This window comes from Trachypithecus francoisi, unplaced genomic scaffold (genome assembly GCF_009764315.1).
Source record: "Trachypithecus francoisi isolate TF-2019V2 unplaced genomic scaffold, Tfra_2.0 Lachesis_group16, whole genome shotgun sequence".
Taxonomy (NCBI): Eukaryota; Metazoa; Chordata; class Mammalia; order Primates; family Cercopithecidae; genus Trachypithecus; species Trachypithecus francoisi.
In genome coordinates this window covers 28382929-28410487 of record NW_022681461.1, presented here as the reverse complement: position 1 = coordinate 28410487, position 27559 = coordinate 28382929, and the positions used below count along the sequence as shown (strand labels likewise).

Sequence of the window (27559 nt, the reverse complement as noted above, 5' to 3'; positions counted from 1 at the left end):
AAATAAGGTAAGTATGATTTATATACAGTCCTGTTCCAGATTGCAAGTGTTCAGTTAGCTAAATTTTGACAATTTGAATACTGCATGTAACTACCACCCAAGACAAGAGGTGGAACATTTTTATCACCCCAGAACATTCTTTCATGTGTTTCCAGTCAATCTCCTCCCTCCCTGCCCTCCTCCCAAATAGGCAATTGCTCTTCTAATTTCTATCACTATAGGTTATTTTGTCTATTCCTAAACTTTAAGTATGTGAAATCATACAGTGTCTGGCTAATTTCACTCAATGCAGTTTTAAAACATCGATACATAATATATGGACATATGGGTTAAATGTGCTATTTTGTTACATGGATATATGTGTATATATATGTGTGTATACATATATTTATAGCTATTGTAAATGGGATTGCCTTCTTTATTTCTTTCTCAGCACATTTGTTATTGGTGTATATAAATGCTACAGATTTTCTAAATGTTGATTTTGTATCCTGAAACTTTACTGAATTTATTTATCAGATTTAAGAGTCTTTTGGGGGAGTCTTTAGATTTTTCTAGCTATAAGATTATGTCATCTGCAAAGAGGAACAGTTTGACTTCCTCTTCACTAATTTGGATGCCTTTTATTTCCTTCTCTTTCCTGATTGCTCTGGGTAGGACTTCTAGTACTATGTTGAATCGAAGTAGTAAAAGTGGGCATCCTTTTCTTGTTCCAGTTCTTAGAGGAAAGGCTTTCAGCTTTTCCTCATTCAATGTGGTGTTAGCTGTGAGTTTTTCATTTATGGTCTTTATTATGTTGAGGTATGTTTCTTCTATGCCTAGTCTGTTGAAGGGATGTTAAATTTGAGGATCATGTGCTTTTTGTCCTTCTTTCTCTTGATGTGATGTATCATATTTATTGATTTGGGTATGTTGAACTATCCTTGCATGAATGGGATAAATTCCACTTGATCATGATGTATATCTTTTTGATGTGCTGTTGGATTCAGTTTGCTAGAATTTTATTGAGGATTTTTGTGTCTATGTTCATCAGGGACACTGGATATTTTCTTTTTTTTGTTGTGTCCTTGTCTGGTGTTGGTATTAGGATAATGCTAGCTTTATAAATGTATTAGGGAGAATTCCCTCTCCTTCAATTTTTTGGAATAGCTTGAGGAGAATTGGTGTTAGTTCTTCTTTATAAGTTTGGTAGAATTTGGCAGTGGCTTCATAAATTATTTGCAATTCTTCTGCATGGGAGGTTTATATTTAATTTTTAAGAAACTGACAAACAATTTTCTTTTTTTTCTTTTATTATACTTTAAGTTCTGGGATACAGATGCAGAACATGCAGGTTTGTTACATAGGTATACACGTGCCATGGTGGTTTGCTGCACCCATCAACCCTCATCTACATTAGGTATTTCTCCTAATGCTCTCCCTTTCCTAGCCTCTGCAGCCCCGGCAGGCCCTGGTGTGTGAAGTTGCCCTCCCTGTGTCCATGTGTTCTCGCTGTTCAGCTCCCACTTGTGAGTGAGAACATGCGGTGTTTGGTTTTCTGTTCTTGTGTTAGTTTGCTGAGAATGATGGTTTCCAGCTTCGTCCATGTCCCTGCAAAGGACATGAACTCATCCTTTTTTATGGCTGCATAGTATTCCATGATGTGTATGTGCCAAATTTTCTTTATCCAGTCTGTCATTGATAGGCATTTGGGTTGGTTCCAAGTCTTTGGTATTGTGAATAGTGCTGCAATAAACATATGTGTGCATGTGTCTTTATAGTAGAATGATTTATAATCCTTTGGGTATATACCCAGTAATGGGATTGCTGGGTCAAATGGAATTTCTGGTTCTAGATCCTTGAGGAATCACCACACTGTCTTCCACAATGGTTGAACTAATTTACACTCCCACCAACAGTGTAAAAGCGTTCCTATTTCTCCACATCCTCTCCAGCATTTATTGTTTCTTGACTTTTTAATGATCACCATTCTAACTGGCATGAGATGGTATCTCATTGTGGTTTTGATTTGCATTTCTCTAATGACCAGTGATAATGAGCTTTTTTTTCATATGACAAACAATTTTCTAAAGTGGTTGTGCCATCTTATACTTGACAAGCAGTGTCTGAGAGTCCAAGTGTTCCTCATCCTCACCAACACTTGGTTTTGTCAGTCTTTTACATTTTAACCATTCTAGTTGGTGTGAAATGGTATCTCATTTGGTTTTTACTTTGCACTTGTGACAACTAATTATGTTGAACACCTTTTCATGTGCCTTTTGGCTAGTCTTATATTTTTTATGTGTCTGTATGAAATGTCTATTTAAGTCTTTTGCCCGAATTTTTAATTGGGTTGCTTGTCTCTTTATTATTGATTTGAGGAGTTACTTGTATATTCTGGACACAAGTTGTTTGTTGAATGTATGCATGAAAATATTTTCTACCGGTCTGTAGCTTGCCTACTATTGATTTTCCTAACTGTGTCCTTCAGTGGGCTGGCTTTAAGATTTTAGTGAAGAGATTTTGGGTTTGGTGTTAGGAGTAATGGGCCCTCACCCATTTTATAGCTGATGATGTTAATTTTTATTGGCATGCTGATGAGCATTATAACCACACTTTCTTTTCAAGGCATTGTACATTGTCTTAAAAGAAAACTTCCTCAGGAAAACTCAAGACTTTTCCATAGTAACAGTGACTGTGTTATTGGGTATGAAGATTCCAGATATATTCGATCTCTCTGAGTAGCAACTGCTAGTGTGTAATAGAAGCCCATGTGGGAAGATCAAGCCCTGTCCTTTGCCAATTATGTATTCTCCTTTTCCAAGAAACTGTGGCATAATCATAAATGATACAGTGCAGGAGGGGACATATTCTATATGCTGCTCAAGTCCAGTCCAGTAGACACTGAGGAATCCAGCCTGGGAGACAGTAACAACAGCAGCTTCCATTAGTATTTTCCCCAAAATCTGATGGCAGGCTGTATCCAAATTAACAATAAAAGGAAAGAAGCCAAACTTCTCTTGGAGAGAAGAAGGAATTCCCCCTAGGTAAAGTGGCATCATGTGATATTAAACATTGACTCAAAATGGGTCTTGGGAAATGCTTTCAAGCTTGACTTGGAATAACAATAGTTAAAGAACAAGGTTTCTCCCTTAGTGTTCATATGTGAACTCGTTTACCAGCCAACTCTGACGTATCAGCTACCTGAATTGACGCTTGCTTCTAACACTTATAATTATTTCCTCTAATCTTTTGTATTTGCAATAAGATTTGATTTTCTTTTTTTATTTATTTTTATTTTATTTATTTATTTATTTTTTGAGACGGAGTCTTGCTCTGTCGCCCAGGCTGGAGTGCAGTGGCCAGATCTCAGCTCACTGCAAGCTCCGCCCCCCGGGTTTACGCCATTCTCCTGCCTCAGCCTCCCAAGTAGCTGGGACTACAGGCGCCCGCCACCTCGCCCGGCTAGTTTTTTGTATTTTTTAGTAGAGATGGGGTTTCACCATATTAGCCAGGATGGTCTTGATCTCCTAACCTTGTGATCCGCCCATCTCGGCCTCCCAAAGTGCTGGGATTACAGGCTTGAGCCACCGCTCCCGGCCAAGATTTGATTTTCTTAATAATCATGGCTCTCAAGTTGAAAAGCCTGCATAATCTCTAACTTGTACTAAGTAAATACTGGCTTCTCAGTTGACTACTATCAATTTTTTAATTATTTGGCGTAATATTTGTAGTAATTAACTTCAGAAAAAAGCACAAGGAAAATCTTTGTGTACGTATTCTTTAGTACCTAAAGTGTTCAGAACTGAAAAAAGGACCCATCTTTATGTCCATTTGCATACTGTGATTTCTGGATAGTAAAGGCTCTGAGCTCCTTGATGTACCTGGGTTTCACTTATATTCCGAAGTTCTCCATTTGTTTATTTGCTGCTGATCCCACAAAACTAAAAGAAAAAAAAATAAGAATGGCTCAAGGAGGAAATAGCCAGGGCTTAGTGTAATGTGTGGATGAAAGATGAAGGAGTAAGACTTATTTTCAAAGAGGAAAAAATAAGGACTTGAGGTTATTGAGAAGACTTAAGAGTCAATGGCATCCCTCAGCACAATTTTAACAACTCTAAAATGTGAAAAAAAGTTTGTCACATTAAAAACACAGTTCTGATCTTTTTTAAAAAATTTCATCTTGGAAGAGAATATGAGTTTTTAAAATTAGATAAAACTTTGTCTGAATTTAGCTGTTATCTTTTAGTAACTGTCATTCTCTTGCCATTTCAGGTAAACCTCTTTGTGCTGCTGTCTGTGGTTTGTGTCCTCTTAAATCTAGCTGGATTTATCCTAGGCTGCCAAGGGGCCCAGTTTGTGTCCAGCGTCCCCAGGTGTGATCTGGTAAGCAGTCCTAAAACGTCACCGGGCATCTAGGCAGACCCTGGCTTGTCAGGTGTTCCTGGCGAGACTTGCAACATTCAGCACCAGGCAACTGTCCTGAAGTGAAACCTGAAATGGGTAAAAGGAAGTGGGAAAACAAAACAAAGAGCTGCCTGCTGATTATTTCACCCAAGTTGTCGATCACTTTTTCCAAAGCAGGGACCAGCCAGCAAAACCCCGGAACCATAGTGATATAATGCATCGTTAGTTAGTGAATAGATAGATTAGGTGTCCACTAGCGATCAGTCTCTGACTGTCCTCATCTAAAGAGAAAAAAAATGGATATTTTGATATTGCCAGAATATAGGTCAACAGTCTTTTATCTGGAACCTTTGGAGGCCAGGTGTGTGTCAGCATTTAGAGTTTTTCCAATTTTAGAAGATTAAATATTTTGCATATACTATTTATTATGTAGCATGCCAGTGGAGTCTGGGACAGCAGGCTGTTATCATGACTTCTGGTTTTCAGGGCTTTTTGGATTTCAGCATTGTGAGTAAGAGGTTGTGGACTTGTACCATCTCTGAACTTAAAAGAAAAAAAATTTTATTGTAAAATACATATAGCATGAAATTTACCATCTTAACCATTTTTAAGCCTACAGTTCAGTCGAGGTAAGTATATTCACATTGTTATACAACCGATCTCTAGAACTCTTTTCATTTTGCAAAACTGAAAGTCTATGCATATTAAACAACAACAGCGGCCCATCCTCCAGCCCCTGATAACCACCATTTCACATTCCCTTTCTATGAATTTGAGTACCCTAGGTACTTCAAAAAGTAGGATAATATACTGTTTGTCTTTTTGTGACTGGATTATTTCGCTTAGCATCATCTCCTCAAGGTTCATCATGTTGCAGCATGTGTTAGAATTCCCTTTCTTTTTAAGACTGTGTAATATTCTATTGTATGTACATGATACCTTTTGTTTATCCATTAATCTGTGATGGATATTTAGGTTGGCCCCTACTCTTGGTTATTGTGAATAACATTGCAATAAACATGGGCATGCAAATATGTCTCTGAGATCCTGGTTTTAATTCTTTGGGATATGTAACCAGAAGTGATCATTTGGTAATTCTATTTGAAATTTTTTGAGGAAGCTTTGTATCGGTTTTCATAGCAACTGCACCATTTAATATTTCCACCAACAGTGCACACGGGTTCCAATTTCCGCACATCTTCAGTGACAGTTGTTATTTTCTGCTTTTTTTTTTTTTTTTAAGTGGCCATTCTAATGAGTATAAGGTGATACCTCATTTGGTTTCGATTTGCATTTTCCTTATGATTAGTGGTGTTGATAGTGTCTTCATATGCCTGCTGGCTATTTGTATGTCTTCATTAAAGGAAGAACGTCTATACAAGTCTTTTGCCCATTTTAAAATTGAGTTATTTGTTGTTTTGTTATTGAGTTGTAGAAGTTCTTTATATATTCTGTATATCAGAATATGGTTTGCACTTAGTCTATTTTTAATAAATTTTTTTTTCTACCACAAAACCAACTCTGTGATTATTTCTGATGATATAATTACAAAAGTTTGGGCAAGCCTTGAAAGTATAAGGCAGAACTTAAATATCATTTGAATTCCCACTATCCCTGGATAACAATTTGGCCATGTGTTAAGCATCTCTTTATGCACAAAAATGCACATAGTCAACAGGATCATGTCATAAGTGTTGTTTTCCTTTGGGGAAATTATTGACAAATGAAACCTTTTCGGGCAAGGGGTTGTTCTTTCCTCTTTCCCACTCTGCCCGTATCTGTCGCCCCAAATCCTTAGTAACAGGCTGGGGAATTATATTTCTTCATGTTTTCATGGTCATGTAATATTACATAAATATATATGGGGTGGAGTTGTTCATGATGTTTTTAAAATGGGCATATTGTATGTACTTCCCTGCATCCTGTTTTTATCACTTAGAGAAGATTAAATACAGACTAACACCCTTAATTTCTTCTACCAAGTTAGTTCCTTATTTTGTTATTGCCTGCTGTGGCTTGGGTTTTGACCAATAGACACAGTGCTGCCATTAATATCATTCTGTATATCCTCAGGGAGATTTTAGTTCTAAGCGGAGTCGGTTCCCAGGACAAGGAATTGTTCTCAGCAGTGTCTTGTCTCCTGCCTGTCTCATTTATTATTACAAATTCAACCATTTTATTGTTCTATCCATTGTTTTTAAATTGGGGTAAAAGTTACAGTGAAAAACACAAATCTTAAGTGTGCAGTTCATTATACGTTTTGACCAATGTATACATTTATTTTGACAAATGTATACACTCACGTTATACTCCAAACAATCACTATACTCCAAACAAAATATTGTTTGTTGTGCTCCAGACAGTATTTCTATCACCTTAAAAAGTTGTTTAGCTTCTCTTTTCAGGCAGTCTCTACTCTCTCATAGGCAACCACTGTTCCTATTTCTTTCACCATAGGTTAGTTTTGCCTGTCCTTGAACTTCATATAAATGGAGTCACATGGTTTGAATATTTTTGTGTCTGACTTATTTTGCTCAGTAATGTTTGTGAACTTCATCCATATTTTTATATTGTATCTGTTGTTTGTTCCTTTTCTTCAGGACACTATTTCATTTTATAAAAATACCAGAATTTGTTTTTTGTTTTTTTTTGTTCTCCTGTTGATGGACATTTAGATTATTTCCAGTTTGGGAGTGTTATGAACAAAGCTGCTGTGAGCATGGTTGTTTTGGGGAGGCACTTTTCATTTCTCTTGAGTGAATACCTAGGCATAGAGTTGCTGGATCATGTGGTGCTAAAGAATTTTCCAAAGTGGTTGGGGACGTATTTTTAATTTAAAATGGATAGTCAGTTCCTTCATTAAAGGGCTTAAACTCCGCAGTGACTGTTGAGTTTCTACCAGTGGCTCTCCACATTTCCACGAGCAAAAAGAGTTTCTCTCTCTTTAAAGTTTTGCCAGTCTGATGAGGCCAAAGGGAGAGCTTGCTGTCACTTTAATTTGTAGTTCCCTGAGTGCTAAAGATGGCATCATCATTTTTTAAAAAGCTCTCCAGAAAATTCGAATGTGCTGGTAGGGTTAAGAATGCTACTGTTGAAAGGCGACAGGGGGAAGACAAGGATCTGACCTCTTCAGGCAATAGCATCAAGAATGCAGGGTGGATGTTCATTATTTAGGATCAGGGAGACTTCAGATTTGTTTGTGGGTAGGCTAAAGTGACTGATGAGAAGCGAGAGTAAGTTTTTAGAAATATTGGGCAGAGATGGGATTAAGAATGGAGGTGAAGGTATTAGATTCTGCAAGGATCAGGAATAGGGGAGCGGGAACGCACAATGCACAGTTGCCTGGAATTGTTTTGTACAGAGTCTGAGGGCTTCTTTGTATCCAGTGGGAAAATTAGTTGGTATTCATGATCATTTATATGAGTAAACTTTCAAATAGGTTTGTTTAAAGGGATTAAATTTTACCCATCTGGAAAATTTTGCCATCCAGACTGGCTTACTGCAGAGGTTCCAGGTAGCTGAAGTTTCTGAAGAGCTGGACATCTATGTTATATGGATAAAGCACTTACATGGGTGCAGCCCACATAGGCCTGGTTTCCCACTTAACTAAACGCTTTGTATCAAGAATGGACTTGTTTGGGAAGGGAGTGCTATGTAAGATGATGCCTCGTATTGTCTGAGAGAGAGAGAGAGCTTTCAGGTTAAGATCTTGAGGCTTGCACCAAGTGCAAAAAATGAAAATCAGAGTGCATCGTGTTGGAAAAAGAAAGTGAGTTTGGTTCCTTTTGGGGAAGAGTGGGACTCGTGTACATGAGCAGAATGGAGGCTGATACTTCGTCTCATTTAGCTGCTTATTTGTTAGTACTAAACGGGATTAGTGTGAAAACAGGAAGTTCTCAGCTGGAGACTTTAAAGGAGAAAGGAGGAATATTAAAATTCCCTTTGTTTTGGGAAAGCCACTGAAATGTAGGTTTTGGTTGTTACCATGCCATACCCTGGCCCATCCTGACCGAGAGAGGCATTGCCTGACACAGAACCCTGCCATAATCTCATTCTACAGGATTGGTGCTCCATGGTGGAGCCAGGGTGTTTTTCTTAATAATTAAAGTATTTTTCTACCTTTCCTCCATTAAGGTGGACTTAGGTGAAGGCAAGATTTGCTTCTGTTGTGAAGAATTTCAACCAGCCAAGTGCACAGACAAAGAAAATGCCTTGAAACTCTTTCCAGTTCAGCCCTGTAGTGCTGTTCACCTTCTACTTAAGGTACCTTAAACAGATTCCCACTCCCATGGTAAACACACCACAGAGCCCCCAAAGAAGGCAAAATTACTTGAAATATTCCTGTTCTGTTACCTGCCTCAAACAGTTAAGCTGCTGAAAGCGCATGTGAGTGACCCCAGAGACAGAATTGAATGCAGAAAGAACCACAGATCATTGTGTGTGTTAAATTATGTATGGACAGCCTTCTTTGTGTTGAAGAACTGTAAGATAGTAAAAAATGGAAAGGAGCCTGACTATATATATGTATATGTATACACACACACATATGCATACGTACGTATGTGTGCATACACACATATATATGGTGTAGCTGTTAGCAAAACCTTTAAGTTGCACACTCATGTGTCATTGTTCTGATGCTCATTTGTTTGCTTCGTGGGTCATATGCACCACTGAGTACTACCAGTCTGCAACACGTAGACTAAGGAGAGAGATTGGCCAGAAAATATGGGGAAATTGAAGCACCTTAGCTCTTGTTTAATAAGCAACAACTATAATCAAAAGAGATTAAACAAACGGATGATCCCAGTTGAAAAGAAGTACAAAATTAGCCTTCATCAGGGAGTTGCATAAAAATTGTGCCCTGACTTAAGGATTTTAGCTCAGTGAGTGACAAAATTGGCTGGTGAACCCTGAGGCATGGCTTTTAGGGAGTCTACTTCCACCGGTTTTCTTTAGATATTTGTTTTGGGTTTCATTTTGGTGGGGAGGAAGAGTCTCCAAGCAAAGAGAGAACTGTTCCAAGCTACCAGCTCTGGGTTGTGTGGGATGTAGAAATGGCCTGCTTTCCATGGCTTCTGCATTTTTGGTTGCTGAGTCACCCCCAAACTTTCTGAGCCAGGACTTAGCTTGGGGAAAGCCCCACTAAAGGAGCCAGGACTGTACCAACAGAAGTGTTTGGAATGGCTTTTGCTATTTTGAGATGTGTGTTTAGTGGAGAGAAGTCCTATTTCCACTCTGGCTGGGCTGGCTCCTGCAGCGTCCTCGTCGTGTGCATGGGGCCGCACAGCCAATTGCTCCTGAAATAGAATCAGTGGCCACAAATTAAGCAGTGCGCTGTGCTGGTGGGAGGCTGTGGGAGGGAGGAGGCTGGGAATTGCTATCCCTGGGGAAATCAGCCTCAGAAGAGAAACTCACTGCTCTCCCGGAAGGAATGTTTCCCGACAGTATTCCGATGCTTGCAAAAAGAAATACTGTCATACCAGGTCGTTCTGTGACAGGGAGCTTCTAAGATAAGTTTTTGGAATTAAGAAGTGAGCATTATTGCATGAGGGTCATAAAATAGCCAGCATTTATGTGGGCGCTTTCCACGAGCCAGACATCACCTAAATCCTTTACATGCAGCCTCTCCTGAGAACTGTCTTATGGAGGCAGCGTTATTATTATTTTTAAGATTTTCTGCATTATATTCTGATGATGTGTGTTGAAGGACTTAGTGGTACCATTGTTTCCTTGCCCCAGAAAGTCCTCTTTGCCCTGTGTGCCTTGAATGCCCTGACCACCACCGTCTGCTTGGTGGCCGCCGCCCTCCGCTACCTCCAGATATTCGCAACCAGGAGATCCTGCATCGTAAGTCATGTTTCCGCTGAGCCAGCCCATGGACCGCTTCGTGTCCTCCACTGCCTCTCTCCCCGTGCCTTTGTAATGAAGACTGTTGACTGACTGAGCTGCTGTTTAATTAGGATGAATCCCAGATTTCTGCTGAAGAAGTAGAGGATCATGGACGCATCCCGGACCCTGATGATTTTGTGCCGCCTGTGCCTCCCCCTTCCTATTTTGCCACATTTTACTCGTGCACACCCCGGATGAACCGCAGGTATCGTTCCTGAGTTCCCTGCAGTCTGAGTGGTAGCTGTAGGTTCTGAAGACTGAAGTGTCTCTAGAACTCACAGCATGAGATCTCACTTTGCTTTGAAAAAGAAAAAGAAAAATTGTTCCTGACTTAAGGGACATTAGCCCGTTGAGTGACAAAATCAGCTAGTGAACCCTGAGGTATGGCTTTTAGAGAGTCCACCTCTGCCAGCCTTCTTTAGAAAACTGAAAAACAATTGTGCTGTTTTTCAGGGGTTTCTATTCTCTCTGTAACTCTCTCTGTTTTCTGTCTTACTTTGTCTGTCTCTTTTTGTCTGATAAAACAGATGAATCCAAAGAGAAGTTAAACTTTGACCTAAAGGTAGACATTTTCCATTTCAATTAGCTTTCTAAGGGAAACTGACACCCAGGGAGATAACAGCTGTAATTTGACATGATTTAGAGTCGCTGTTGCCTTGGAAACACTCCCAGTTAGGCCAAATCGATGTTTCATTGTAATACCATCAGCAGGTCTCAACAATCATGAAATTCTTCCTAGCCATTAAAAAGAGATTAATTATTCATTGTCTCTCCCTGGTCTAGAAAAAATAGATACTGTACTTATTTTCCTTTTCAAATTTCAAACTCAAAATTTTGACCTTCTTAAATATCAAGGATTTTTATTGGTACGTTGAAATGCCACATACATTTGTCTGATTGTTAGCAACTTCTAGAAACAAACCTTCTTTTAAAGAATGACTTCATTTATTCATTCGACAAACAGAATCCTCTGTGCTGGGTTACTGGAATTCAAAATGAGCTAGACCTGCTTCCTCCCCTACCATTAAGGAGCTCACAGTCTAGGTCATTAAAATGTGTTGGAAGGATCACCGTAGTATTCAAAAGAGGGACTTTAGGTGCACGGAGAAGGTCCACCTCACCCAGAGTGGCGAGGCAGTCAGAGATGGCTTCCTGGAAGAAGTGACGTTAAGCTGAGTTTAAAGGATAAGCAAACCTCTGTTGAACTTTCTGAAAGAGAATCTCTCAATTCCACAGAAATACTAGTGTCTTTGGCTTCGTATTCAGAGGGCCAGAAATTTCTATTTTTTAAATCCCTGTAGTACATGTAGAGACTTATCAAACCAACTTGGTGCTGAGCTTGAGGTTTTTAGAGAAGTATTTTCTAATGTCCAGGGTGACTGTAGGTGACTTTGAGATCGGTCACCAGTGGGGCTGCCACCCAGACACTGTTAGTGTTCTTTTCAGTGACTTAGCTGCTGACTCGTCCCTTAGAGTTATACCTGAACCCTACCTCTATACCCTCCCCAGCTCACTTGCCCAGGCAGCGGCAGAGATGACCGCAAAGCTGGAGGGGGTGTCAGCTGGGTGACAGGTGGCTTGGGCTAGGCCTGTGGGACAGCTTGGCCTCTCTAGTGTTCAGGGAGTGGCTTCTACTGGAATTTCAAAGCCTCAGGGGCTGGGATGACTTCCCTAATCTTTCAGGAAATGAGCCAAGAATGACAGAGGATGAAGAGATACAGCAGCAAAACACATGTTCTTTCTGTACCTGAGGACACATTTGTGAAAATCTTAGCACCATCTCAGGCTGTCTGTAGAGGGTACATTGGAGGATAGTAAAAATGACTGATAGTTCTTGGTGGGGATGAGAAATACCCTCTTCAATAAGAAGAATTCTTTGACGCTGAGATTGCAGATGAGCACTCTGTTGACCTAGGAGGAGGCAACAGACAGATTTAGTTTCTGCAGTGGCAGAAGGGGAAAGTGACTCATGTGGGTTTAGGAGCTGAGCCATCCAGCAGTGTGCTTTGAGCACTCCTGACCTTCCTGTCTCCTCGCTTTTCTTTCTCTTCTCTGCTTCACTGTAATAGTGCTCGTCACTGCAGATCTTTCCATTCTTTAAGATCTAGGTACATCCTCGGATTTGTCTCTCTGAGTCTTGAGACAGCCTCTGGCCAAATCTAGGTTGGAAGAAAACAGACAAGCTTCTCATCAAGGGCTTTATTATTCAGAACTTTCTAGAAAGAAGGCAGAAGGAGGGAGTTAAATCTAAACAGTCTTGTGAGAAAGAAGACATTGCCCAGTCTAAAACGTGCCCAGAGCCCTATAATCATATTGCCAGTGGGCAAACACCTTAATTTTTGGAAATTTTACCAATATCAGAGTGCAGTCCACGTTCCTTTTCAAAAGGGCTGAATTTATTCACATTTAAATATATGTCCTATCAAAAATATTTTAAAATGTGACCAATTTCGCTAGATTCACAGTATAAATCAACTTTATAGACACTAATGGTTTAACCTCAGTTGGTAATTTTCTTTCTCATAAGCAGGCAGGCAAGAATATTCACGAATGTCTTTGTTACTATTTCTACGATCAGTTTTATCCAGAGTTTTCACACAACAGAAGCTCCCCATTTCCTGTAAGGTATTATGACCTCTCAGAAGAGGTTTATTTAACTTCTATAAATACAACCACTTCGTGTGTTGGCATCTCCTTGAGAAAAGGCTTCTCGAGTTACTGTCATAAACGGAAGCCTGATTGCAGTTGAGGTTTCTGTCCAAAGATGGATTCGCTACTTTGTGAATTGATTCGTAATACAGGAGGGGGCCGTGCACCCCACCTCCACTACTCCAGGGTGTCTCTGTTCTCAGAAGTTGGCTTGAGCCAGGAATCAAGGAGTCTCCAACCTATTTCTTGAACATGGACCTGGTTTTTACTCTGGGGATGTACCCTATTAAAGAAAACTGAAGGCTGAGGGGGTCTTGGGCATTGACATGGTTGACGTGGGCATTTCTTAAAGCAGAGCCCCAACAAAACCCCACTCATTTCCTTTCCTAAGAATTTCCAAACCCAAACTCAAGTGGAGTCCGGCAGTGCTGGGGTTGAGTCTGTGCTCAGCCATAGAGAGGGGGCGGGAGGGCCCTTCCCTCTCTCCCACTCTGCGAGCAGCAACCCTGTACCCAGTCACAGGGCACAGTTTTCCAGTACAGGAGGAGGAGGATTCTCTGGTCAACGGTGTATTCGCTGCTGCATTCCCCGAGTAAGTCTCCAGGGCCTATTTGTAGCCTGAAAGCAGAACATGCTTTGCATTTCCGTCTTCAGTGCTCCTGAGCCTGCACCAGTGAAGGCTTCCTGGGGACTTGGTGATGAATTCGAAAGAGCCCAGGCTCTAGAGTCTCTGCAGAGGGTGACCCAGGATGAGTCTCTCACCATTTCTGAGCCTCAGTTTCCTCATTCACCTTTGTTGTCATGTGGCTGCGGGGAGTATTGTTATGAGATAATGGACTTAAGAAGCTTTCTGAAAAGAGCATCTTAGCCTGGGCTTTCCCAGTGTTAGTTCTGGGTTTTAAAATGCTCTCAATACGTGTCCTGCTCTTAAGAAACACTTAGCACTTAACCTTAGCCTGACCTTATTAGGCAACTATCTTCTGAAGACCCTCATTCTTAATAAAAATTTGATCAACTTTCCCAGTAGAACAGGGCTTTAATTTCAATCACGATTATCCATTTGCTTTTGCCATGGTGCTCAATCTTGATGGTGCATTAGAATCCCCTAGGAGCACTGACAATGGGCAGATTCCTGGGCCCCACCATAGGCGATGAGAGCAGAATTTCTAGAAGTGAGGCCTGGGCCATCCAGAGTTTTAGAACCTCCCAAGGTGATTCTACTCAGCTTGCCAGGACTGAGAGCCATGGGGATCTGGGGGAAAGAAACAGTAGTCAAAAAACAAACACACACACACAAAAAACCTGCCAGTATGGAGCAGACCCATTTCCCTCCACAGACCCTCATTAACACAAATGAGGTAAAACAAGAAATTGCTTAATTGGAAAGGAACTTTTCTTCTATGTCAACTCTAGCAGCATCTTCCTTCAAAGTGAGGCTTTTATGGGCATTATCAAAACTACCATAGAAGCTGTTTATTTTGTGGTCAACTTGGATAAAGTATGCCCCCTCTTTCCCAAGCTATTCTTCTGGAAGAAATTCTACAATAGTTTAGGATCTAAAACAGGGCCTATTCCTCTGACCTCTTGCCCCTCAGCAAGCCCTCTTCTCTCTCTGGACACATAGGTACCCATTGCGTTGGGACTGCCAAACAGGGACCATCAGAGCTAAGAAACAGGTAACAAAGCTGGGATAGAAACTTTCCAGGCAGGGGACACAGCAGCAAAGAAATACAGGTGTCATTTGTTGGAGAGAAAAAGTCAAGTGTTTGTAAGTGCTAGGAAGATGGCTTATGGGGGCTATGCTCATTAAAGATGGAAGGCTGGCCCTCTAGAGAGGGTAGAAGTCCATAGGTCTCATTGATGAAAACAAATTGCACTGTTCATTTGCCAGGAAAGAATCTTCACTCTTAGATCCAAGAAGGGTCTGGCTTCCCAGAGTCACTCAGCATTTATAGTTCTTAAACAGTTTCGGTGGAGTATGGGAGTTGGAATGAACCCTGTTGGCAAGTCCTGCTCTAAGGGGAGAGTCTCTCTTTCTTGATAACTTTGCCAGGACCCCTCTCCAACGAAGGGACCCTTTGTGCTAGTGCCTCGCGTTCAACTGGAGGCTTGACGTGTTGCGTGCTGAACCTGCAAACATCTCCTTGTCAGGCGTTAGCACATCACCTTCTGCCTTCCCTTTCAGGTCAAGCAAGAGATGACAGCCTTGCTTATGAACAGACAAATATAGAGGAAAATGAGGGAGTGCATTCTCATCTTTTCATTCAGGTTGCAGTCTCGTTCTTCTCAGTCCCAGAATTCCAGAAGTTTTATTGTTAGGGAGAAAGAAGATGACATCCTTTTCAAATTTTTTCTTCCACCAATCACATTTTGTACATGGCCACAAAGAATAAAATGAAACAACTATAAATTCAGAGAACACCGCTCCCCAAAAGGCAGTGCCTGCAAGAACTAGCCCCAGAATCTGTTTTCTCATCCATTTCTTTTAGCTTTTTAAAATCCTTTTTTGTATTTGAAGAACAAACTTTTGCTGGTTTTTTTTTTTTTTTTTTTTTTTTTCATTCTTTGATACTCCATAGCAGAATACAGGTCTTCTGGCTTTTATATGTATTTTATAAATTATTTTAAAACTTAGGTTCATCATTATCTAGATCATCTAGCACCTTGGGCAGAGATTTGTGGAATTTTCTATCAACACTAGTGAGAAATCTTGTGGAGGATTTTGCTATTATTTTGAATTTTGCTGTTGACGGTTCTTTACCCACAGGCCAAAAACAAGAGCCATGTAGAATGTAAGAAATAATTGAATTTTCCTGAATCCTTAGTTGTTTTTTAAATTGAGGTGAAACTCATATAAAATGAAATTAACCAAAGTATATGATTCAGTAGCATTTAGTACATTCACATTATTTTGTAACCATCACCTTTATCTAGTTCCAAAGCATTTTCAGTACTTCAAGGAGGCCCCATACCCCTCAAACAGTCACTCCCCATTCCCTTCTCCCCCATCCCCTGGCAACCACTCATCTGCTCTGTGTCACTATGGATTATTTGCTTTTTGACTGATGGGTTTAAAAGGAATGATGGGGTTGCATTTTATACACTGTCATTTGCTTAAGGAACTCTGGCCACTTCGTCAGAGAGCAGCTTCTATTATTCTCCCTCTCCTGGCCAAGGAGACCACGGTATGGAGAGGTGAGTGGTTTTGCCCACAGTTTAGAGTGAAGCCAGTATCCAGACATCACTGCAGTCATGTGGTCAGTCTGTAGAATGTGCTTTCTGACACCAAGTTCCTTTTCCTAGGATGGTTGGTCCTGATGTTATTCCCCTGCCACACATCTATGGAGCTCGAATCAAAGGTGTGGAAGTATTCTGTCCTCTGGATCCCCCGCCGCCGTATGAAGCTGTGGTGAGCCAGATGGACCAGGAGCAGGTACTGTCTGTTCCACATCTCTCTAAGTACATTGACTGCAAGTGGTAAACACAGCATCTCCCCAACCCCTGCCCCCAGAGGACAGCAGGGAGACCGGGCCCCACACATCTTTTTAAGCAGTTAACTGGGTCTAATGAGCGGTGAGTCAAACATCAACAAAATAACCCTCTTTTTTCCTGTGATACAGGGATCTTCATTCCAAATGGCAGAAGGAGCAGAAGCTGCTATGATCCCACTGGATCCAGGCTGCACACAAGTGACTCAAGGTAATAGATACATTGTGACATGATTCAGTAGATTAAAACATGATGAAATAGGCTGTGCAAGGTGGCTAATCTCTGTAATCCCAGCACTTTGGGAGGCCGAGATGGGAGGATCACATGAGGCCAGGAGTTTGAGGCTAGCCTGGACAACATGGAGAGGCCCTGTTTCTACAAATGAATAATAATAATAATAATAATAATAATAATAATAATAATGTCTGGTATTCTGCTGGAGGGCAGATATTCTTGGAGCAAATAGTTCAAGCTCTACCTTTTTCTCTAGGTGCAAAAATGCCGCCAACTATTAGGGCTTATAAATGGGAGAAAATACGTGAACTGAAAAAAGATATCCTTAGACATTTTTATGAACCAGAGACTATTCTCAGGAACCATGAAATAGGTTACAGCGTTTGATTTGGTATTCCTGTGTTTTCTGATCTATAATTTTCTTCCTCCTATTAGAATTAGCTAGACTTTTGGCAGGGGAAAAAAGTTTCCTCTATTGCAGGGTGATTTGCAGTGAGATTGTGCTGTGTCATTTATAACCTAGGGCCCAGGTCATGCTGCCTGAGCAGTTAGTGATCTGGTTTTCGGTACTATAGTAAGTACTAGAGTCAGTTTACATTTATCCTTGTAATTTAAGGGAACATTGTTATGGCCTTCTCTCTTTGGGGAGGTTTTAAGTGGCCCAGAGAATTGTCCAGCAGGACAAAATCGCAAATGGCAATAAATAATGGATCGACTCTTAGCAATTTTAGATGAAGGTGATTTTTCAGCAGTACTATTTGTAATGTAATACTTTGTGTTCTGTTCACCTTCCATCCTAAGTAGAATTATGAAGCAGTGTTCTGTCTCCTAAGTATGTTCATAATTTTTCCATTTTTTATTTTTTAACTTTATTTTTATTTATTTATTTTTTCTGAGACAGAGTTTCGCTCCTTTTGCCCAGGGTGGAGTGAAATGGCACAATCTCAGCTCACTGCAACCTCTGCCTCCTGGGTTCAAGTGATTCTTCTTCCTCGGCCTCCTGAGTAGCTGGAACTACAGGCGCCTGCCACCATGCCCAGCTAATTTTTGTATTTTTAGTAGAGACGGGATTTTGTCATGTTGGCCAGGCAAGTCTCGAACTCCTGCCTCAGGTGATCTGCCTGCCTCGGCCTCCCAAAGTGCTGGGATTACAGGCATGAGACACTGTGCCCAGCGAATTTTTCCATTTTAAAAAGTTTCCCGAATTGCAACTCAGGCTCACAAATGATGCAATTTTATTTTTCTGAGCATAAATTATCCAATTCCAGCGGGGTTTTATGGATTTGTTTAGTGGACACTTGACTCTCTAACGCAGCCTTCCGGGAGTTCTGCAGCCCACAGCCACCTCACCTGTGCAGGTATTACCTTCCCAGAACCAGGCTCTCCTGATAGGTCAGGGTGCTTCTCAGTACTGCCCCAGGATGCTCCCTGGAGAAGAGTCTAAGCACCTTTAGGAAAAACACCCTGACATTTTGGCATGACTCCTTTATTTTGCTGTTGGATTTAAATTTTTCTGTTTGTTTGTTTTAGGTGTGGAGGGGTGATTTGGAAAGGCAAGTTTTCCCATAGTGCAGTGATATAAAAACCTACTGGGCCAGCAGCCTGAGTAAATGTTATTAACTATATTACCCTTGCCCCGGCAGGTTTAGGCTCACAGGTGTTTCCTGTGCATTTTGAGGACTGCAGCTGGTGAAATAATTTATGTTTCGCCTCTGTTTTTTTTTTTTTTAATCAGGTGGGGCCATTCCTAACATACCTGCAGAAGAAAACGCATCCATGTCAACTCCCAGTTCAACCCTGGTGCGTCCTATGAGAAGCCGGAGAGCCCTCCCAGCCCTGAGGACGAGGTCGAAGAGTGACCCTGTGCTTCATCATTCTGAGGAGAGAGGTGACGTCATTCCCCAAGCTCTGCGCAGGGCTCTGTGCTTGTTTGCTTAAAGGAGCCAGGTGAAGAGGGGTAGCTCTGGCCAGCTCAAGACCCTGCAGTTTAAGTGGTCATTTGAAGGAGTTTATGAGGTCTTGGGAAAGTAAAATATTCTACTTCCATGTTAAGATTATACATCTACCATGTCTTTTAAGGATGGTAGGGGCCGGGCGCAGTGGCTCACACCTGTAATCCCAGCACTTTTGGAGGCTGAGGCGGGCGGATCATGAGGTCAGGAGATCGAGACCATCCTGGCTAACATGGTGAAACCCTGTCTCTACTAAAAATACCAAAAATTAGCCGGGCACAGTGGCGGGCGCCTGTAGTTCCAGCTGCTCAGGAGGCCAAGGCAGGAGAATGGCGTGAACCCGGGAGGTGGAGCTTGCAGTGAGCCGAGATTGTGCCAGTGCACTCTAGCCTGGGCAACAGAGTGAGACTCCCGTATCAAAAAAAAAAAAAAAAAAGATGGTAGGGTTTTTTTGTTTTTTGTTTTTTAAGTCATTGTCATCAAAAGAATTTGGTTGTACATGATACTATGCTAGGTACTACATGAAGACAGTTATGCACACCTAGTTCTGATTTCTAGATGCTGCAATACTATGGGAATATGCATTGTCTTAAAAAAAGTCAAAAAGATTTTTGTGGCCGGGCACGGTGGCTCAAGCCTGTAATCCCAGCACTTTGGGAGGCCGAGACGGGCGGATCACGAGGTCAGGAGTTCGAGACCATCCTGGCTAACATGGTGAAACCCCGTCTCTACTAAAAAATACAAAAAAAAGCTAGCCGGGCGAGGTGGCTGGCGCCTGTAGTCCCAGCTACTTGGGAGGCTGAGGCAGGAGAATGGCGTAAACCCGGGAAGCGGAGCTTGCCGTGAGCTGAGATCCGGCCACTGTACTCCAGCCTGGGCAACAGAGCGAGACTCTGTCTCAAAAAAAAAAAAAAAAAAAGATTTTTGTATACTCCCTCTTTTATAATTTGTTATATATTTAATATGTATGAGTAGATGATTAAATTATTGAAATCTGACCTTGTTTTTAGAACTTTGGATAGAATGAAATACACGCACCCACACACTTTCTCTCTCTGTGTTGAGTTTGTTTGTGTATAGCTGTTACCTGAATAACTAAAAATTAAAATAACAACACTGAGTTTTTCCTGAATATATGAATACCTGAACATCTCCAAATATCTCTTCATTGTAGAAAATTATAAAAAATAAACTAAAGGAAGAAAATTAAAACCTCCTGTAACTCCACCAGCACCAGCTTCTTCCTGTGAAGTAGTCTAGCAGAGTTGACCTCTGCTCCTCTAAAACACCTATGCAAATAAAACTTTGGTAATCCTCCACCCTGCTTTCTTCAGGGTCCTGTCTTGAGCCCTTGCAGTCTTGGTTCTGCCTGTCTGACAGTGTGTGTTATTTGCCACAGCTCTGGACTGACCATGTTCGAGCCAGAGAGAACATTCCTCTTGTCTCTACAGCAGCTTCTGAGTGGAGAGGAAATCCTGCCGTCTGGTACTGAGCATGTCTCTGAAGCACAGTGGCCGGGCAGCCTGGCTTCTGATTCCCAAGACCTGCCTTCACTGTGGGTCTCCTACACCCTACCTGGCAAGTTGAGGACTCCAGCCTCAGCGGGAACTTAGCTGTTTGCACAGCTTAGGGAAATCTTTCTGGAACCCCTTCTCATTCTGCAGACCTGCAGGGGTGAAGACAGCAGCTGCTGGAGCCCTCCATTGTGGAAGGCGCCAGGTTGCCTTCAAGTGGAAGAGTGGAGACCCTGACTCTGTCCTCACACATGAGTGTCTTTGGCGAGTGCTTCTGGAAGACTCTTGCTCTCTGTGACATGCATATGGCTGCCTGAGAGGACGGTCTTGAATCCTGGTTTAAAGCTCCCCACGCCTGCCTTTCTCCAGAGGAAAAGGAGTGCTCCCCTTCTTCCACCTGCTCTCTTGCTCCCTGCTTCTTGTCTTCTTTGAATTTCTAAATTTCTGCTTATCAGGCCTTCATAGACTGATGCCAGTGTTGTGTATGCTGAAGGCTGCTGGCTGGCTTCTGGACACATAATGACCAGATCTGAGTTTTGCTTCACCCACTTCAAAGTGCAGAAGCATTCTGCTGGTCTTTACACCCTTGCTGATGTAGGTAGCCATGGAAATTAGAGCCTGTGATGGATTTCCCAGGCCCTCTGTTGACTTCCAGCATGATGTGTACTTCTTCTGCATCTAAATTTCTCTTTCTGTAATAGCTATAGATCTACCTCATATCCATGGTGTGAGCATCGATAGCACAAGTCAGTACAATGTCCTTGAGGACGTTTGGGACAAAGGTATAGTCAAAGTGATCAGAGCATTACATTCATCTGACAAGTCTTGTCTCTCTTCAGCCCCTTCCTCTCTTAATTGACTACTTCATCCTTGCTCCTTGGAACATCCTTTCATGGGTCAGCCACATTTTTCCTGCTTGGCCCATCCATGCCTATCTGTTTGTCATACTCCATGAAACTTAACTTCATTATGGTTTGCATTCTGGATTCTCCTCTCCACCATCTGGCTTTACCTTGCGGGTGATGTCACATGGCACGATGACATGTTTTGGGCCATATCCTATTGGAACTGGACTTCAGGGAATAACCTTGTGTCATAATTGTTTTCCCCCCTTCTGCAAGATGAAAAGCAGGATGTGCATGGCTATCAGCATTTGTCAGATGCTTTCCATGTTGAGTTTTGTGGTCTGTGCTTTCAGGTATGGGCATGTGTTCAAAAGGGGTTGGCCAATGGGTACGTGTTGTTTGTTTCTGCCCACAGCTGCCCCAGTGCTCAGCTGTGAAGCTGCGACACAGACCGAAAGGAGACTGGATCTGGCTGCGGTGACTCTGAGGAGAGGCTTGAGATCGAGAGCTTCGCGATGCAGACCACAGTCTTTGATAGATTACAAATCCTACCTGGACACCAAGCTGCTGGTGGCAAGGTTCCTGGAGCAGTCCTCCTGTACCATGACCCCAGACATCCATGAACTTGTAGAAAACATTAAATCTGTTTTGAAGTCTGATGAGGAGCACATGGAGGAAGCCATCACAAGTGCCAGTTTCCTAGAACAGGTAGTTCTATTATTAATCTCAAGTGTGAATCAGATAACTTATTTTTATAGCAGCTAAAGTGGCTTCTCTGCTTTCCTGCCCAAGGCAGAGTAAATTCATGGTCACAGTCTTCAGGGAAATGGGTTTGGGAGGTCAGGGGAGGGAGAGAGAGAGAGGAAGCCACGGAGCTTTCAAGTGTGGTGACTTTCCCATGTCATTCTTGGCTCAAGGGAAGAGAATCCAGTTTTTCTGGGATGTGGAAGCATGTCTGCAAAAAGAAAAGAGTGCATGCTAGGAATAAAAGTGGAGGATATGGACAGTGGGGAGTGCATTCAACATTTGATTTCCTGAATTGAAGGTTTCCTTTGATAAGGCATGTTTTCTCAGCCCTTTGAAAGTGATGACATAGGTGAATTTTAATATTGACAAGATTCTGAGAGGCTGTTCACCTTCCCATGAAATGTTTGGCAAGATAAGCCAACAGGTCCTAAGGGAATAAACACCTTTCTTCTTATAGATTAAAAAATACAAGGCAATCCCCAAAACTGAAGCCACTTGGAGAAAAGACAGAATTGGGCACGAACATAATCCAGCTGGGTCTCAGGTTTCTCCTCTTTAAAGTAAAGGGTTGGACTAGGTAGTCTCTACATCTTTATTTCTGAATGAATGGTGTTTCCTTCTGGAAGGAGCCTTCTCTCCACCTTTTTAAAAGGCCATTCCCTTTTAGGTGTTGGCTTCATTGCTGCAGGTAGTGGGGTAGATGTCGTAGACAGCACCCCACAATGGCGTATGGATGTTATGTGACTCTCTGTCTTTGTGCATTAAATGTCCAACAAATACTTCTTCAATTGAAGTGGGCTAATTTCTCAGGGTAATTACCAACTTCAGGATGTAGGTAAATTTTTAATTCAGATGGAGTAAATACCCTTCTCACTCTCCCTTCTGTTTCCCCTTTCTACCTGCTGGTCTCTTCTTACAGAAGCCAGAAGCCAAACGCTCTCCCAGTCCCTCAGGGGCCAGGGGGAGGAATGATCTGATTCCTCGCATGAAGAGGTACATGAACCACAGACCCTCTTGCGTTTGCACTCTGCAAGAGTGATCAGTTATGATTCCGGGTCAGGCTCTAGTTACTAACCTGTGTAGGGGAAACATTTTACATCCTCGTGTCCCTTAGCTACTCCAGATGTCATTCTCTGTCACCTTCCCTCTCTCTGGCCCCAAGAGCCCAATAAACAGGAGCTGCTTCTGGAAGGCTGCCAAGCTCTGATGAGCTAAGAGCTGGAGCATTCACCAGGCAGTGGGCCTGGACCTTCTGCAAAGTCCTGCTCCCTGGGAAGTAACTCTGGGGAAAAAGAACAAGCACTTACACAGTTCACTAGATGCTATCATCACAAATGGTTGCTAGATCTTTGTGCCCCAGGCAGTTTAAAAGTTCAGGCGCTGAGATTGTTGCGATGGGTTTTGGGTCGTCTGCAGGGCCTTCCAGGACTGGACCCTAGAGGTGAGGTTTCACAATTCCGCACCTTTTCCCAGGCAGAAGAAGGTAAGGACAGCAGAAGGAGACCGGTTATTTCTGACTCCAGCGGGCTTTGCATATTGGAGTTTTTAGATCCATTTTAATTTTCACTGATATCAAAACCACTTGTCCTAACTTACTGTGTAGCACAGTCAACTTCTATGAATGTTGAACTTTTATTCTTAATCGGGAGACAAGGACAGACCTTAAAGACAGATGTAATTAAGTAGATTGTTAATAAAATTTAATTTCCCATCTTTGGGGGAATAATCTTTGAATGACCTTAAAAGCTCAGAATGGTACAAATGAAATAAAAAGTCATCCAAATGATTGTGCTGTGATGTTAGGTAACAGTAAAGCCCCGAGTTTTTCCTGAGCTGCTGACAGTATTACAGGTCAAACAGACATGGCTGTGCAATTTAAAAAAAAATTGACGGGACAGTTTTCTCCTCTTCAGTCCCAGTTGGATGAGGAATTTTTCATATTTTTGCCATTTTTACAGAGTAAGTGATATTATTATATATTCAAAATTATGTTTGTGACACATTGCAAAATAGATCTAGCAAAAAGAATCATTCTTAAATACTTTTTACAAATAAATTGGCCTAGTTTTTATATTGTTTATTAAAGGATTATCAGATCCATTTGAAGCATCATTGGATGGTTTGGGTTGACTTTTTCTCTTTTGAAACAGGGTTTCCATCTGTCACCCAGGCTAAAGTGCAGTGGTATAGTCATAGCTCACTGCAACCTTGAAATCCTGGGCTCAGGTGATCTTCCTGCCTCACCCTCCCAGGTAGCTGGGACTACAGGCACACACCACCACGCCCAGCTAAGTTTTCTTATTTTTAGTAGAGACGAGGTCTTGCGATGTTGTCTAGGCTGGTCTAGAACTCCTGGGCTCAAGTGATCCTGTTGCCTCAACCTTCCAGTAGCTGGGACTACAGGCATGAACCACCATGCCCAGCTTTTTTTTTTTTTTTCTGTAGAGATGGAGTCGCACTGTGTTACTCAGGGTGGTCTCAAACTGCTGGGTTGAAGTAATCCACCTGCTTCAGCCTCCCAAAGTGCTGGGATTCCAAGTGTGAGCCACTGTGCCTATACTTGGTTGACTTGGTTGACATTTTATAAACCCATCACCTGGTCCCAATCACATACCAGTGGTTTTTACTTGGATTCTTGTTAAAAATGCAGATTCTTGAGTCCAGGCTAACTGTTCCCATTGCTACGGGAATTCTGTGGCAATTCAGCAGAGAATTCATGTTTCCTGACAATACCCGTCTGTCCCTGACCCAGTAATAATGTTCAGATGCCAGCGAGGATCACTGACTTAGGCTTCAGAGAAATTAGAGAAAAGCTATGAGAAGACTGTTAAAGCAAGAAATTGCAGTGGACAAATCAGTTGAGTCTGGTTGATGGGTCTACAGCGGAAATGGTAGAACATTTGGAGGATTTACAAAGAACCCCTGGAATTCCAGGTGAGTTCCACGTTGGGAAAATGCCTTTTTTCTTTCTTTGTCAAAGCAATTACACATTAAGATAGGTGGATGGACCTAGGAGGTGGGTCAAAGGGCCACATCTGGTAAAGCTTACTTAACTTCTCCCCACCCTCTCTTTTCCCAAAGATAATGGCCCCATTGCAACCCAGCACATCCAGGGCCCGCACGCTGCCCTCGCGGAGACAGCCTGGCCTGCTGCACCTCCAGAGCTGCGGCGACCTGAGCACCTTCACACCGGCGGGGAGGCCCCGAGCCGAGAGGAGGTCCCGGCGAGTGGAGGCTGAGCGGCCACACAGCCTCATTGGGGTCATCCGAGAGACTGTCCTGTGAACCCTGGAAGACGGAAGACCACTCCAAGGGAAAGGATCCACCTCCTCTCTGCCATTTCCTGCCTGGGAACTGGGTCCCCCTCAAAAAAAGGAGCACTCTGGAGGACACATTTTCCCACCTGCTGGCTCCCGTGTCTGCTGACCGAGGGCATTCAGGAGTAAATGCACAGGTCGGTCCAGGCCTGTCTGGGTTTGGGATGCACCGCGTTGGAGGTTATGAAAGCATTGATCCTCTCCTTCCTCTGCTGGGCCTCGCGGCATTCCCAAGGGTCACATGCCCTGGCATGGGCAGAAACTGGGCCAATGATTCTTTGCCCGCCTCACCCCTCGCATCTCTCTTTGTTGCTAAGTTCTTTCCCTCTTGGAAGGACAGATCTGCCTGACCGCTATTTATAGCTGCCTGTGGCCTTTCACTGCTCTGTGAATTGGCAGGAAAGAAGGCGATTAACCCTATGTGTCCACAAGCCTCAAACCTTGTTTCAGGTCACCCTCAAATCACACTCTTTTTAGGCAAAACCAGAAACTTTTTAAGTGACAAATTTTAATGCCAGACATTTAAGGAGAGGATTATTGTTGATTCCATTTACTCATGCTTGCAAAACTAGAGACCCCTAAGGCAGAACTGAGAATAAAAATGTTTACTTTGGGCCACTGGGCTTGATGTGTAATATTTGTTTACACTTAGGTAGCCAGGCCTTACCGTACAGAGGGCTGGGAACTTGGAACTGTGCTGGTCAGGCTCACTGGGCAGGCCACTGAACCGGTTTAATTTATAAAGCACCTAAAACCCGTGGATAACGTGTCCTTCATTCCTTCAGCAAGCGCTTGGCTGGATGGTTTCGTGGAGCTGCCTTCTCGTGGGATCATGAAATAAATATCAATAAAGTAATTACAGATTGAGAATTATTGCTGAAAAAGAGCAGTAGGTGGTTAGAGGGGCTTCTTCGAGAAAATGACACTTGAGCTGAGTCATGACTTAGCGGGTCAGGGAATAATGTTGCAGGTAGAGAGAGGCGAAGAACACCAGAGGCCACTGTGACCACAGCCCCGAGTCAGGGTGGCGGTGGGCAGTAGCTGCACAGGCTGCCTGTTGTGCTAGCAATGAGATATTGTTAAGGAGTTTTCATCAGGAGAATGATGGATGTCAGCATATTTTCAAAAGCTCACCATGCTGCATGGAGAATAGTTTGGGCCAGACACGAGTGGAGGTGAGGAGCTGAGTAAAGAAGTTACATAGGAAATGGAGTACTGCTTCTTGCTGGGCACTGCCTGTGCACCAGCTACTATGCTAAGAGCTTTGCACACACTCCTATTTTGTGTTCATGACAGCGTAGGTGGTAGAAGCTGTTATTGTCCGCATTTTACAGGTGAGGAAAATGAGGTTCAGTAATTTGCCCATGGTGTCTCCGCAGCTAAGAGGTGGAGCTGCATTCACACTCAGGCAGTCCAGCTCCAGAAACTGCTCTATTCCTCGACCTCCCAAACATGAAATGGCAAATTCATTTCATGGATTTGCATGCATGAACATGAAATCCATTGCCATTTCATGTTCCTGTGAGAAAGGGCTGTTAAGACTTCTAGCTTGCCTCCCCAGACCACAGATTCCCTGGCTCTAAGCCAACGAATGATGCCAGAGTGGGAACTGTGGTGGGGACAAGGGATGGAGGAAAGGAGGGGAAAGACACTCGTGGAGGTGCTGAGCTAGGGTGGAACGGGGCTGTGGAAACAGCCCTGGAAATGGGGGAGAGATGGAGGGCGTGAACAGGCTGGGGTCTGGCCTCTTGCCTGGGGTCAACTGTGTTTGGGGAAGAACTACAGTGACATCTCAGAATGACATTTTCTCCGTTCTTATCTGCCCATTCCCAGAAACTGAATTCCCCTTCAGGCTCATGATCTTTCCATTTCTCTAGGAGTCCTCCTGTCAGCACCGTAGCTGTCCACTGGGGGCTGGCCCACTGCCCCGGGTAAGCCCCTCCCTTGTTTGAGGGCCTCACTGTAGCTCTCCAATGTTCCGTGGACTGCCTACGTGGCCCAGTCTAGTTTCTTCTCTCCCTCACAGCTGCTTGTGTACCCTCAAACTGGTTTCTCCAAGTGAAGCCCTATAGCTCTTAGCCAACCACTTTGTCCCATTCCCATAGCCAGGCAAGAGAAGGGACTGGCCTTCCCTTCCCTCACTCAGGCCTGGCTGCACCTTTCTTATAGCTCTGGAATCAGTTTTGTTTTGTTTTGTTTTTTTCCTAGCTGCATCCCTCTCCACCTTCCCTTCTGAACCCTATTGCTCACCTCCACCCGCCACTGCAGGCCTCCCTATGTACCTGAAAGGCTCAAGGAAGACAGGTGTGCACCACAAGTGTGGACAGTGTCTGGCTTCTAGTCTTGAGGGGACAGTCACAGAGATGGCCTCAGCCATCCCGAGGAATGAGAAATTGCCAGCAACAACTGGAAGAGGAAAGGAGGTATAAAACCTGAGAGTATCAGTTAGATGGACACCAGGAGCAAGTGGGGGCCTGTCTTAGCTTCACAGAATTGTCCCTGCAACTTGAGAGATGGCGAAATCTGAAAACCTA

At 42.9% G+C, this 27559-nt stretch overlaps 1 protein-coding gene across 2 annotated transcripts in view; it reads left to right on the top strand.

The window, feature by feature from the left end:
• The window catches only part of FAM189A2 (family with sequence similarity 189 member A2), a 65887-nt gene extending 40227 nt beyond the window's left edge, over positions 1-25660 (top strand). The window contains exons 3-11 of one of the 2 annotated variants that reach the window (XM_033237140.1): positions 4255-4365; positions 8521-8649; positions 10129-10236; positions 10350-10483; positions 16231-16360; positions 16548-16626; positions 18386-18538; positions 21377-21669; positions 24790-25660. In XM_033237140.1, coding sequence (XP_033093031.1) covers positions 4255-4365; positions 8521-8649; positions 10129-10236; positions 10350-10483; positions 16231-16360; positions 16548-16626; positions 18386-18538; positions 21377-21669; positions 24790-24993 — 1341 coding nt within the window. In that variant the 3' untranslated portion in view covers positions 24994-25660. The remainder of the gene's footprint in view (positions 1-4254; positions 4366-8520; positions 8650-10128; positions 10237-10349; positions 10484-16230; positions 16361-16547; positions 16627-18385; positions 18539-21376; positions 21670-24789) is intronic. The other variant, XM_033237141.1, reaches the window with a different exon arrangement.
• The last annotated feature ends 1899 nt before the right edge of the window (positions 25661-27559 follow it).